Genomic DNA, 13,005 nt, shown 5'->3' with positions numbered 1-13,005 from the left:
TATTACATTTAGAATGGATAAACAGCAAGGTCCTACTGTATATCATGGAGAACTATATCTAATCTCCTGGGATAAACCAAAATGGAAAAGAAGATAAAAAAGAATGGATATATGTGTATAACTGAGTCACTTTGCTATACAGCAGAAATTTGCACAATATTGTAAATCAACTATACTTCAATTAAAAGAAAAAGGAGTGAGCTCCCTGTTATTGCAGGTGAGCAAACAAAGGGATGATAACAACTAGTGAGGGATGCAAAAACAGGGTTTCCTGATTCAGAGGGAGGTTCATTTGGGCGACCTCTAAGTTCTTCTTCACACCTAAGAATCTATAAGCCTTTGTTGTTTAGCATTAGGACATTCTGTAAACTGAAAAAGCACACACTATCAGAAAACTTTAAAAAATCATTCTTACATATGATGTTCTAGAAATATGACTGCTGATTAAATTCTCTGAGCAATAAACCTTGAAGATTTTGGTCCAATATATCCATCAAGTTGGCTGAAAATGATTGACTCTCTGGGTCAGCATCTATTCTGTTCACATGAAAATATGATTTGATCTTTAATATGAAAGAATAGTCCTAATACATGTACATAGTTTACATATTATATATGGTTTATATCTGAACAGAATGCACTTATAAACTTAGACCAGGTTTCAAAAGATAAACTCTGCACAAGTAATATAACCCCATTCTGAATCCTTACTGAAACTCCTCAGTAAGGGGTGTGTTTCTGTATGGCTCACTTTTACAGGATCACATTTACTCTAGTATTTGGGTTCTATGGGTGGTCAATAAATCTTGATTTCGCCAAATTAGCAGCACTGAGATAAATATAGGAAGGAAGGATATAGTCTAAAGTTACGGTCAACACCGTAAGGACTCTAGATGTGTCTCTGATGCTAACAGGCTTTGTAACCTTGGACGACGCACTTTAATCATCAGGCTTTAGTCTTCTCAGATATCAAGTAAGGCATTGGTTCTCTAACTTCAGAGTGTACGAGAATCATGTGTTGGGAATATTAAAACACAGATGGCTGGGCCTCACCTTTAGAGTTTCTGATTCAATAGGTCTGAAGTAAGGTAGAAATTTTACATTTCTAAGTTCCCAGGTGCTGCTAATTGCTGCTAGTCAAAGAACAGCACATGGGAATGGAATAAGAATTGAGAAGATGATGGTAGTGAGTTACCAAATCCTTAATACTTTATAGCTGTAATAGAGAAAGTAGCCAGCATGCAATCAATTACATCCAAAATGTAACTGTCCTTTTAATCAAAATTTCATTTGATTTAGAAGGGAAATGAACACTCTTTCTATTCCCCCTTTGGATTTCAACAGAGATTTTGATCATGTAAATGTTCTATAATACTTACGTCATAGCCTGATAAATGGATTCAATCCCGTAACGCATGGCAAATTCATCGACTATTTCTTGGGAGGCATCATCAAAGAAAACTTTCCAGGCTTCATCCCCTTTGACCTCTGGGATTTTCACTCCACCATTAGATTTCACTTCAGTCAAATAATGGAACAAATTCTAAAAGTAAGTGGTTTTCAAATGTTCAGTTTTCTCAGACTAGGCCAGATATATTTAACTGTAACTTTCAGTAAATTATACTTATAATTGCATATAATGTTTCATCAGCATCTATAAACAATAGAAATGTCTCAGATTTTCATTCTAAGTACCTCATCTTTAGACAAATTCTGATTTTATTTCTGTCTAAGTTTATACGGAATCAATGATTTAAGTATTTCAGATATACCAAATCATTTTAGAAGGAAGTAAATGTTTTTTCATGTAAACATTTCTACATGCTGGAACATCTTTTGCATTCATGGGCTCTGAGTAAATTATAAAGCTCTGGATGAATAATGTGTTTTGGCTATGTTAATACAGAATCTAGGTATGCGAATAATACTAAAGGACTTTGGCGGCAAAATGGTATGAGTCATGACAATGAATTCAGGCTGAAAATAAATATTTTTAGAATTCTGTAATGAAAGAACATCACTACAAAGAATTCCTTTCTGCTTTGAAGAAGTTGAGAAACTGCTACAGCCTGGGTCACTGAAGGACCCTTTCTTGGATTTCATTTCTTTTTGTGTCTTGGACCAACAGAAAAGACTCTGAAAAGCAAAGCATGATGCTGTTCCTGTGATCCTAAATCTCTGCCCACATTTTAAGGCCAGTGTTGGCTCCCCATCCTTCCAGTTCAAGGGATTTATTGGTATTGGTCTAAAAACTGAACCACCTTTCTTGATGGATTATCACTGGCTACACTGTAGTCAGGAAATTAAGGCTTGGTTCTATATCTAATGACTGTACAATGTATAAATGACTTAAATATTGTTCCTCATTTCTGTCTTTAGTAAAATGGAGGTGAAAATAATTACATATATACATTTTCATAGATATATTTAGGAAAAATAATGTACAAAGAGCAAAGATTCTCCCAGCTATCTTTTTCTTTCTTAGGAAGGTACTTCCTCTGTACCCTTTGAACATGGGAAAAGGCATATTCCTCAGCTTCACTTCATATTTTTTGATACATGGGGTGTGTCATTTGTACCAGGGAAAAGCTCTGGTGACATGTCTAACTAAGCTCTCAGTTGCAAAGCATCCAATAATAAAAGCCCAATATTACCTGTCTGTGCATTTACGCTGAGGCACAAACGGGAACTGATGAATCTGCCCTTTTGACTCAAACTGGGTGGTCTCTACCTCTCTCTAAGCCAACCAGCCTCCTTCTTTTGGGTAGTATATTCTCTACTATCCATGGATGGAAAACTACATTCTGATACTTGCCACCCAGATGTGTTCGTGTAAAGGGTAGTTAAAATGGAGGAGGCTTCAGTATGTATAAAGCCCTCTGTTGTACTCAGTAAAAAAAAGACAAAATTACTGCTAATTACATTGGCTCCCCAAAGCCATTGTTACAACATCAGAATCTTTATATTTAATAGATAATACTCCTAATTAAATCTTCAACAAAATCTGAACACTTACTCAGAATTCTCAAAAACTATCATGATTTGGATCCTCTCCTCCATTACTAAAGTACTATATATTTAAAATGCTTCCAAAATATCATGACTTATTTCTTCAATGAATGCTTTCTAATATTCTTCTTCCTCCCTGGAAGAACGGTAATTTAATTCTGTCTACTTGTTCATTATCACCTTATTGCCTCATTTATTAAAACCCACCTCATATGTTTGTTCTAAATCTCATTCAAAGACAAACAGCTCGGGCTTCCCTGGCAGCGCAGTGGTTGAGAGTCTGCCTGCCGATGCAGGGGACACGGGTTCGTGCCCTGGTCCGGGAAGATCCCACATGTCGTGGAGCAGCTGGGCCCGTGAGCCATGGCCGCTGAGCCTGCGCGTCCAGAGCCTGTGCTCCGCAAAGGGAGAGGCCACAACAGTGAGAAGCCCACGTACCGCAAAAAAAAAAAAAAAAAAAAAGACAACCAGCTCTCTCTTCAGGGGGTGATACATAGGCTAGGTGATACCCTAGTACATCACTTACTATAGTATAGAGTAAGAACTTCAGGGACAATTTTACAAACCTAATTCAATTCTATTTTTAAAACAAATATTTTGTTGCATGATCCATAAACAATACAATCCTTCCTAGGTTTTGTTATTAATACAATTCAATTTACTTACCTCATGTAAACATGTATATTGTAAATGATACGGAGCAACCTTCTCCTCTCCTTTTATTTCCACATTGATTTTCAATCGAATAGCCCCAGACACAGCTGATTTATCTGTCCGTTTCTCTGATAAAGCAAAAAGTAATTGGTCAGTCATTTTTGACATCATGTCTCTTATACAAGTTCTCGAAAGCTTTAAAAAAGGGCTTATATTACTAAAAGCCATTTTTCTAGATCAGGTTTGATTAACCATAATGATTCTGCTAAATACAATTTAAAATAATGTGTCTAATATGTCACTGGGATTGTCAAACTGTGATGTAAATATTTCAAATAGAAAAGGTCAATCAGAAGACCCTACCATTCTGATATAAATGTCTGTGTACTAGATCAGTTTATACAATGAAATTAATTATTTGGGCAATTAAAAGCAAAATAACTAAAAGAAAAAATTAATCAGGAAAGTATTTTATCTAAAAGCCCCACTCTTTCTTTCTGTCCTTGAAAAAATGAGTCAAAGCTCTAACAAAAACATTTGTTATTAGGTTTCTTTGTCAGTGATTCATGAAGATCTATAGTCTACAGCCTGTGTTTACTTATGTGTTAGATTCACTCTTTCTTTGAATGGAATCAGTATGTAGCCAATTCAGTCTAATAATGTGTGTGTAAGTGTATGCATGTGTGTCTAATATGAACTGAGTAGTAGCTCTGAGAGAAAGAAAAGCATAGTCACAAAATTCCTAGGGTGTGAATGTAGGTAGGAGACCTATGTCTGATACCTACTTCCCTGATGAAACACATAAAGAAGCAAGCTGACCCATCTCAAAAACAAAAGATAAAGAGATAGAGTGACACAAAGTCAGCGGTGAAGACTTCTTTAATTGCCCCTTTTTCTAAGCATAACTGTATTTTTAGCCAAATAAGATACAGTTAAATCACATAGTCCACTTTCTTCTTGTGGAATGTCTGATGACTTTCATCGTTAATATTTAATAGTCATTGTGTTGTGAAGATTCTTCCCTTAGGACTGCCAGGATCTTGAGAGTTTCTCCTATTGGTTGGGAGATCGTTGGTTCTCAACAAATGCTGAAGTTCTCTGCTGAAGCCAAGAGAAAGTCAAGTCCTGAGACCTTTCTGTCACAGACCTTTTCCTGGAATCACAGGGGAACATTTTAACTACCATCATCACAATGGATCCATGGGACACAGGCTCTGCTTAGATAGATGCCTAGGACTTTTGGCCAAGTCCTCCTTTGCATGGTGGAATGAATTCTAAGTAATGAGGAAGGAGGAACATTGTACAAAGAATGAAAATATGGTACTAATGGGGATGGAACCCACTGTGGGATTTTATACAAAGCTAAGACCTGTTCTCTCTCTTTCTAAAGGTTAAACATCAGCAATGACAGCACAAAAGTATGAATTGAGGATGAGCAGGCAAAGGTGTCCATGTTTGTTGCATCATGTTTTTCTTTCCATAGACTGAAGGACAGTTTCTGCACAAGAGCTGGGTGGCAGATTTTATTAAAAGCACATTCAAAATTTTTTGCAAACTAAATATACCCTTGTACGTTTTGTCAAAAGAATAATTTGAGGAATTTCTGTTCTGAATTCTAACTCCCTCAATTAAAGAACATGTTAACTTATTGAAAAAAAAAAAAAAAAAAAAAAAAACCTAACAAAAAAAAACTCACATAGGCAAGCCTCTTTAATTAAAACACAACTTGTGAGTATTGTGCAGTTAATGCCCCGAAGTTTACCCTTGCCTAACATCTCTGTTTTCGTATATAAAGTTATTTAAGAGCATAAACAAGATACAGGAGGATTATCATTATAAGTCAAGCAAAAACTCTATGCCAATAATGGAGAAGCACCAATTTTCTTTAAAGATTTCCTCAAAAAAAAATACTTTTTGATAACGAGTTTTTAGTCTAGCTTAAGTCATCTATGTTCAGATAAGTTATATATCTCTCCTTCTTTAAATTATTATATAATTCAGATCTTCATTAATTTTGTAGCCTTACCCCTTTACTTTGCCAAATATTACATTACTTGAAGTACGTAGGTTTTTAAAAAGTCAAAAGCACTCTTTAATTTGCTAAGATAAGTTGGTATCCTAAATGGAAACATTTTGTAATCCTAGGAGTATGTAAACCTTTCTCAGATTCACAACCAGACCTTAAAAAATTTAATTAAAACATTTCAGATGATATGATAAAGCCATTTTGGATCATATCCTTTACAGAAAATGAGGCAATCCATATACATTTACTATTATTAAGTCAGCACTGAAGATTCTAGCTTATTATTCAATTGTAGTAAAAGTCAAATTAAAACTTATCTTTATTCAATTCTTGGTTCCATAATAAAATTCCATTTTAAAATCATGCCAATTAAACATACTCTCAATATCTTCATCATCAGAATAAGCAGAAGTCCACATGTGTATCTGGCTTTGCCTGCTAAAGCCTACTTTTATATCATCTTTGAAAAATATCCAAAATATACTTTTCCTTTATTGCCAAAATTCATTAAGGGACTAAAAGGAAATAAGTCAGACATTATTAAGTCATTGGTTATTTATTTTCTATACATTTGGCAAAGTTTTTTGAAGCTATACTTTATGAATTAAAATTTCAGAATGGGATATTCTTCTCCTAAAAGACACCCAGTTGATTCCTAGAAAGACTTTTCTCTTTTCATCTCAAATTTACCAATATCTTTCAATAATACAGAGTTTGAATAATTATCTCCTTAATTTCTAATGAAACTAAACTGCCTGAAGTCCATGAGAATGTTCGAGAAAAGCACTGGCTATTTTTACCTATATGGGAATATAATACCTTCCACAGATATTCCGGAATTTTATTTAACATTTTTCAAGTAGATATAAAGACAATCACCTAAATTGTACCAGACATCCATTTCTCCACTCAGGGTCCTCACTTCTACAATTGTTTGTCCCAGAAAATCATCTGACTCCTTTTTGAAATGTTGCTTCACTCTGGATTTAATGTCATCATCTTCATCCCACACTCTGACTTTGATTCGATCTGTGGAGTTATGGCACTCACTGAAAACAGATGTGGATAAGTTAACAACCATTGATAACTTCTCTAAATGGCATCTGATGTTAGCACTTGTTTTAAATCTATCTAAGCCAAAAAGGCATAGTATATTACATAGTAAATAAGATTTCCCACAGACTATTCCACCCATGGGATGTTGCAGGTATCAGGGATATTGAAAAAAAAGTTGTGATAGTTAAGTAATGTTAATAAGAGAAAACCCTACCCCATTCCATTCTATTTCCTTTAATTGAACTGGACATAATCAAATATGGATCAGAAATCTTTGAGATATTTTCTCTAAGGTATATTTCTTATTTGCAATAGTTATCTATGACAACATGTCCATGCTCAGAAAATTCTGTACCATAAAGATAACTTAATTGCAATGGGTGTTGAGGAAGTGGACATCAGAGTCCGATTGATAAGCTAAAAATCCCAGTAAGCATGTAAGATATTGTTAAATCAAATCATCACATATGGATGCCCAGCATCTCTAAACACTCTCCTTCCATTTTGGCTACATTTTCTCCTTATGTTCCTCGTCTTCTCAAGACAAGCTAGATCAAATACATTCTTAGATTCCTTTGTAGTTACGGTCCAGATATTTGACCTGCATTCAAGCAAGATCTGAACTCAAGTTGAGCAAAGCGAGCCAGTGACTGTATTGTGGGGTTTTGCTCTTTCGGCAACAATGGTGGTGGTCTTTTGTACTTTATTGTAGAGTTTCCAGTATTCAGTCCTGAGGGACAAAGTATTGATCAATGGTGGCAATGATGTTTTCTCCAAAGAAACCCCATGATATAATTGGACATTGTTTCTGCACAGTAGATTTAGAGGTGGGCATTTGGACCTCTCCAAAAATTCCTGAGTGACCTAAGAGTCCATGAAATAAATGTTTTTCTGTGTAAGCTAACTAGAGTAGACTCTGTTGTTTGCAACTAAGAATACTGATCAATGTAATAATTTTTAAAGAATGAAGGGAGCTTCAATAATAGGACTTAAAATGTGGAACTGACTCTGTGGTGGAGATGATGAGGGCAAACAGTGAAGATTTAATTACCTCAGGCTCGAAAGCTAATGCATTTTGAAATGCAGTAGCAAAGCTGCTGATCAAACTGTTGCTTGCTATACTTTGGAACTGTGACCACATGCCAACTGAAACTTTTTTATTAGTGTGAATGGTAGGAATAAAATTCAGAATATTGGCATGTGCTTATTAAATCTTGCTGCTTTCAAAAGTGTACTGTGGTAAGAGATGCACTCAAACTAGAGCTAGAGAGTCTCTAAGCAGAGATGCAAGGGAGCACAGCTACCTTTACCTACAAGCAGAGGCTCACTCTGCTTGTGTCCTGCAATATAAATTGACTGAGAATATCATAATTTGGAACCTTGCAGGGTTGAGAACAGCCAGCTGCTTCTGTATACAAAATGTATGTATACAAGCAGAGGTTTCTGAGTGCAACTTCAAAAACATACAAAACTGTTGCCCCAGGGTGTTTCAAACACTTTTCTTTAGGAAGTCTCTAAGTGACAATGAAGGGGAACTTAGTGGCAAAGATCAGATTAATGGTGTTGCACCTTGGCATGCAGTTTTGCAGGGGCGGAGGCAGCAGCCATTAGGTTAAGAGTGAGGAATTGGTCAGAACAAAGGAGTCAGTAGCAACAAGTTACATTTTCCAGGCTGATGTGGTTACTCATAAAATGGTCTTGAAACTCACCTCCTGGAAGCCTGGTAAAATTTCCAGAGCATGGTATTTTCAAATGTGCCTCAGGCTCACTACAGCCGTATTTAAAGTAATTTCTGTGTCCTTGAACTCACAGCGAAAGGAAATGGACTCCAAGTTGAATCTCTTCCCAGCTAGGAAGACCATTTACCTGGATTTCCTGGGATGGTCCCAATTTATGGTTTTATAGATATGCAATGCCTTTTAATTCTTTTTGGAGCCCTCTTTCTTTTACTTTCATTTTAGTAGGCATTGGCACATTGGTCAAGGAAGGTCTCCCCAGATGTAGAACCAAGGACTTGGAGAAAAAAGATAAAAGAAATTCACCAAGAAAGAAGTACCAGGGCCTGCCAGATTGGCTAGCCAAGTAACTACTTCTTCTGCTAGCATCAGGAAGTCCTGAGTAACCCACCCAGCAGGACTCTATATTTGTTATGTACCACAGACAGTCATATATTTTCTACGTTCCCTCTTACTGAATAAGACTTTTTAAATTGCTATTATCCTATTGTCTTCTCTGTCCACAGTAATACATTGGGAATGTTAGAAGAAGATGACTTGTCTTTAATTTATAGACCTAAGGATCACAAAGAACCAAACCTGTAGCTGAGGGAGAGATTATCCAAAGATCCTAGACTTCAAGCTAAACACAGTAACTGGAAATAATTTGGGGAGTACCTGACTTGGAAGACAGAGGATGAATTCATTTTATTTAAAGTACAGAGAAAGATATAAATACTGTGTATAAATATAGAATGCTCAGAGAGGTGGAAGGTGACAGATACAGTAAGTTCATTCACTCAGCAACCTTTTAAGCCCTCCTTCCCTTTCCTGCTTTTGTGAAATATCCCAGTCTCCCTTGCAACTAGAGATGACCACTTGACATAGTTCTGCCAATGAGATATAAGCAAAAATCTTCTGGCCCTGTCTATTCTGTTTTCTTCTTTTATTACTCTGGAACATGCATGTAGAACATCCTTCACTAAAGATGATAAAACAGGAAGATAGATTTAGCTTTTTTCTTCATTGGAATAATTGAGTTACCAAACTAGCCCTCAAATGCCTATACCTGGAATTCTTGTTGAATGAAATAAATAAATCTCTTTTTGACTAAGCCACAATCATGGCTTAATGTGAAGCTGAATAAAATTCTAATTGAATCAGTGGGAAAATAATTAAAAATCTACCAAGTTCATTTTGTTTGATTACATATTAAATGATTTAAAATGTTTAATTTATTAACTCTTACTATTTTTGTACTTGCTGTTTCATTCCTTAACTATTTAACATGTGTTTCACAAACCTTGACTTTTATGAAAATATAAAGGTTTGCAGTTTAGATGGGAAACTAGAGGCTTATGTAGGAAAATTTGACAGAAAGAAATATTTTTACACACAAGGGAAAAGTCTATCACACAAAATAGAGAGAAAAAGCATACTCCCATTAAATCTTACTCCACTAGATCATTCCCCACCTGATTAATTAGCTAACAAAGACTCCTGGTTTAGTTCACCAGCTTGTGATTTGGCCTTTCTATAAGAAGAGAATAAGATATTTTACTGCATAAACTCTTGGTAAATAAAATAAGTATTGTTAAAGCCATTTGCTTTGTAGCTTTTTTTTTTTTTAACTAAAAACAATCTGCATCTTAAAGAGTAGTTCATATGTCTAATTTTGTGTTTTTTCATTGTTAAAGGGAAGAATGGTTTGGTTTCCATGAGAATAAGTTATTTTATTCTTTCCCAAATTAAAGCAAAGCATTTCCCCCTTCTGGGCTCAGAATTATTGTGTGTGTTTGTGTTCTGTTTTTTCTTTATTTTTGTTTTCAATTCACAGATACCCTATCTCTGTACAGCCAATCACTATTTGGCCACTTTTATTTTGGCAGTCATCCTAAAGACTAATTTCCTTATAATTATTTATTCCAAATATGAAAATGGTCTTACTGCAAATATTTTTAGATTTAGAGTTTCCTGGATATGGCCCAAATACATATCTCCTATAATTAAGGCAAAAACAAAAAACAAAGACAAAAAGCAAATTAAAAAAACAAACAAAAACAAACCCCAAACCCACTCCTTACCCAATTTATCAGAGTTTAACCTATTCTGAGAAGGACTGCTTTACCTAGAGAAATGCCCATGAATTTCATAAAGCCAATAAAGCCTGATTTCAATGGAACAACGAGTTGTTGCTCAAGCAGTCATCCTCCAATGGGAAGTCATTACAAAAGTAGTGTATGAGCAAATGAGCATTCAAAAATGAGAAATGTACCTATAGTCAAGCTAGTTCTAATGAAGCAACTAAAATACATCTCACACACGGCCACTATATCAGAAAAAAAGCCAATAGTAAATGATGTTGCCATTAAAAATCATGTTCTTTAAGAGTTTATAAAATTCTAGCTATATATTTTAAGTACAGCAAATGAAATTTCTATAATATTTTAATGCTATTATACCAGATTTTGTTAATAGACACATTTATAAGAGAGATATTAAATATATGTTTTTATATACATATATACCCATATATGTGTATGTATATATATATATATATATATGCATTGAAACAATCTGTAAGGTTATATGTCAAAATATAGGTGGTAAAATTAGTGAAAATTTTTATTTTATTCTTTATATTTTCCTATCACAATCAACAAAATTGTATTTAAAAATATCTAGTAATTGTAAATAATCTCATTTCAACTCAAGCTGGAACTCAGGGCATTGATTGAGAAAATCATCAGCCAGAAACCTGCAAGAGCCATCCTTAGGCAAAGCAGCAGCAGCCTTTCAAGCAGTGATTGAATTCTCTAGTTACAGCTTAATTCCTTAAACTCTGACCCACCAAATGGAAATATGTGAGACACTTGATGTGCACATTTCCTCTCAGTGATTTATTATGAATTATGTAACCCACTTCCATCACAGTATAGGTGTCTTGTTATTGAATCAAGAGCCCTAATCCTATTATCTTTTAATTGTATTATAGTAGATAGACAAACTCTAAGTTCAAAACCCAGTGTCAGTGCACAGCGACTTTTCCCACTGCATTTATCAAGGACAATTTAATCATGGGAATTAGGATGGAAAAAAACCCACTGGTCCTCAACATTTTACTTTTGTTTAAGTTTTTCTGAGGGTATTCTATGTAGTAATTGGATGTTGTAGATCCATTCTATTAATCAGTGACATGGAAGACAAAAGAATGAGAATAAGAAATTAATTATATTATTAGAGGTACTTTTGTAAAAGAAAAGGAGCTGAAGAGGAATTCATATACTGACATTTAAGGATTGGTTGAATGAAGTCCTAGTACTGTAATAGGCCAGAGAACCAAAGGACAAAGTATGATCTTATCAGATACACCAATTTTCCTGCCCCACCTTCCACCCCCACAATTAGACCATCAATACCTCAAAGTCCTGTATTCTATTTTTATATCTATTTTTATATCTAATATTTCCTTCACAGGTACTAATGTTGCAGATAAATTTATTTTAATAGCTGTTTTGAGAATTACTCAATATTAAATATTATAAAATATTATGTTAAAATAATAAGGGTAAGAATCTTGTTTGCTTAGAAAAATACTTTATTGTCCATTTTGCTGTGCAAAGAGAGAACACTAAGGGAGAGAGATCAGAAAACAGGAAGATCTATATGATATCACTTTTAGGTGGAATCTAAAAATCTGAACTAATAAAAACAGAGAGCAAAATAATGGTTACCAGGGGCTGGAAGGTGGGGAAATAGGAGAGATGTTGTTTAAGAGTACAAAATAGTTGATAAATAAGTCCTAGAGATCCAATGCACAATATAGTGAATATAGACAACAATATTATATTAATCACCAAACTTGCTAAGAGACTAGATCTTAATTATTCCCACGACAAAAAAGGTAATGGTAATCATGTGATGTGATAGAGGAACTAGTTAATGCTACAATGGCAATCATATTATAATATACAAATGTATCAAATCAACATATTCTTCCTTAAATTTACACAGTGTTATATGCCAAATATAATTTAAAAAGAAACAACACGTAGAAAACAGGAGAATCAAATTACTCTTTCAAAAAACAGGAGAAATGTATATGCATGCGAGTGTGTGCATGTGTGTGTGTGTGTGCACGTAACAGAGATGGTTTCTACTCCCCACCTCTTTGGTTCACCACACATTTTCCCCAACTCAGACCCTTTGTTCATTGTGTTTCTTAGAGCAAGGATGTCTTTTCCCTACTCTTCTACCTAATGAACACTTACCTGTCTTTCAAGACCCAGATAAAACATCACCTCTGTGTGAAACTTCCCTAAGAAAAATTTTTCCAAACCCTAGTACCTACAGCAAATAGATATGAAAAAACTGTTTATCAAAAACAGAAATATCATAGGTCACAGTAATCATACTCTTCTTTATTGTTGCTCATTAACAATTACAAATGTGCATATTCCAATTAGTGGCTAATTATGCAGCTGAAATCTAATGATTTGCTGTAAGTTGGAAATAAGATCTACTTTGGATCTATGTTTGACATTT

General features: G+C 34.6%; 1 protein-coding gene across 1 annotated transcript in view; it reads right to left on the bottom strand.

Annotated features, from left to right (window-relative positions):
* Window positions 1-13,005, bottom strand: part of UNC13C (unc-13 homolog C) — a gene marked incomplete at both ends in the record, with an annotated part of 584,133 nt that overhangs the window by 318,923 nt on the left and 252,205 nt on the right. The window contains 3 exons of the mRNA XM_079701234.1: window positions 1,380-1,543; window positions 3,676-3,791; window positions 6,569-6,738. Of these exons, the coding sequence (XP_079557360.1) occupies window positions 1,380-1,543; window positions 3,676-3,791; window positions 6,569-6,738 (450 nt within the window). The remainder of the gene's footprint in view (window positions 1-1,379; window positions 1,544-3,675; window positions 3,792-6,568; window positions 6,739-13,005) is intronic.

The sequence above is a fragment of the Hyperoodon ampullatus genome (genome assembly GCF_949752795.1).
Source record: "Hyperoodon ampullatus genome assembly, chromosome: 3".
In the NCBI taxonomy this organism is placed as follows: domain Eukaryota; kingdom Metazoa; phylum Chordata; class Mammalia; order Artiodactyla; family Ziphiidae; genus Hyperoodon; species Hyperoodon ampullatus.
Note: the sequence above shows the minus strand (reverse complement) of the source record. Positions and strands in the feature narration are given on the sequence as shown.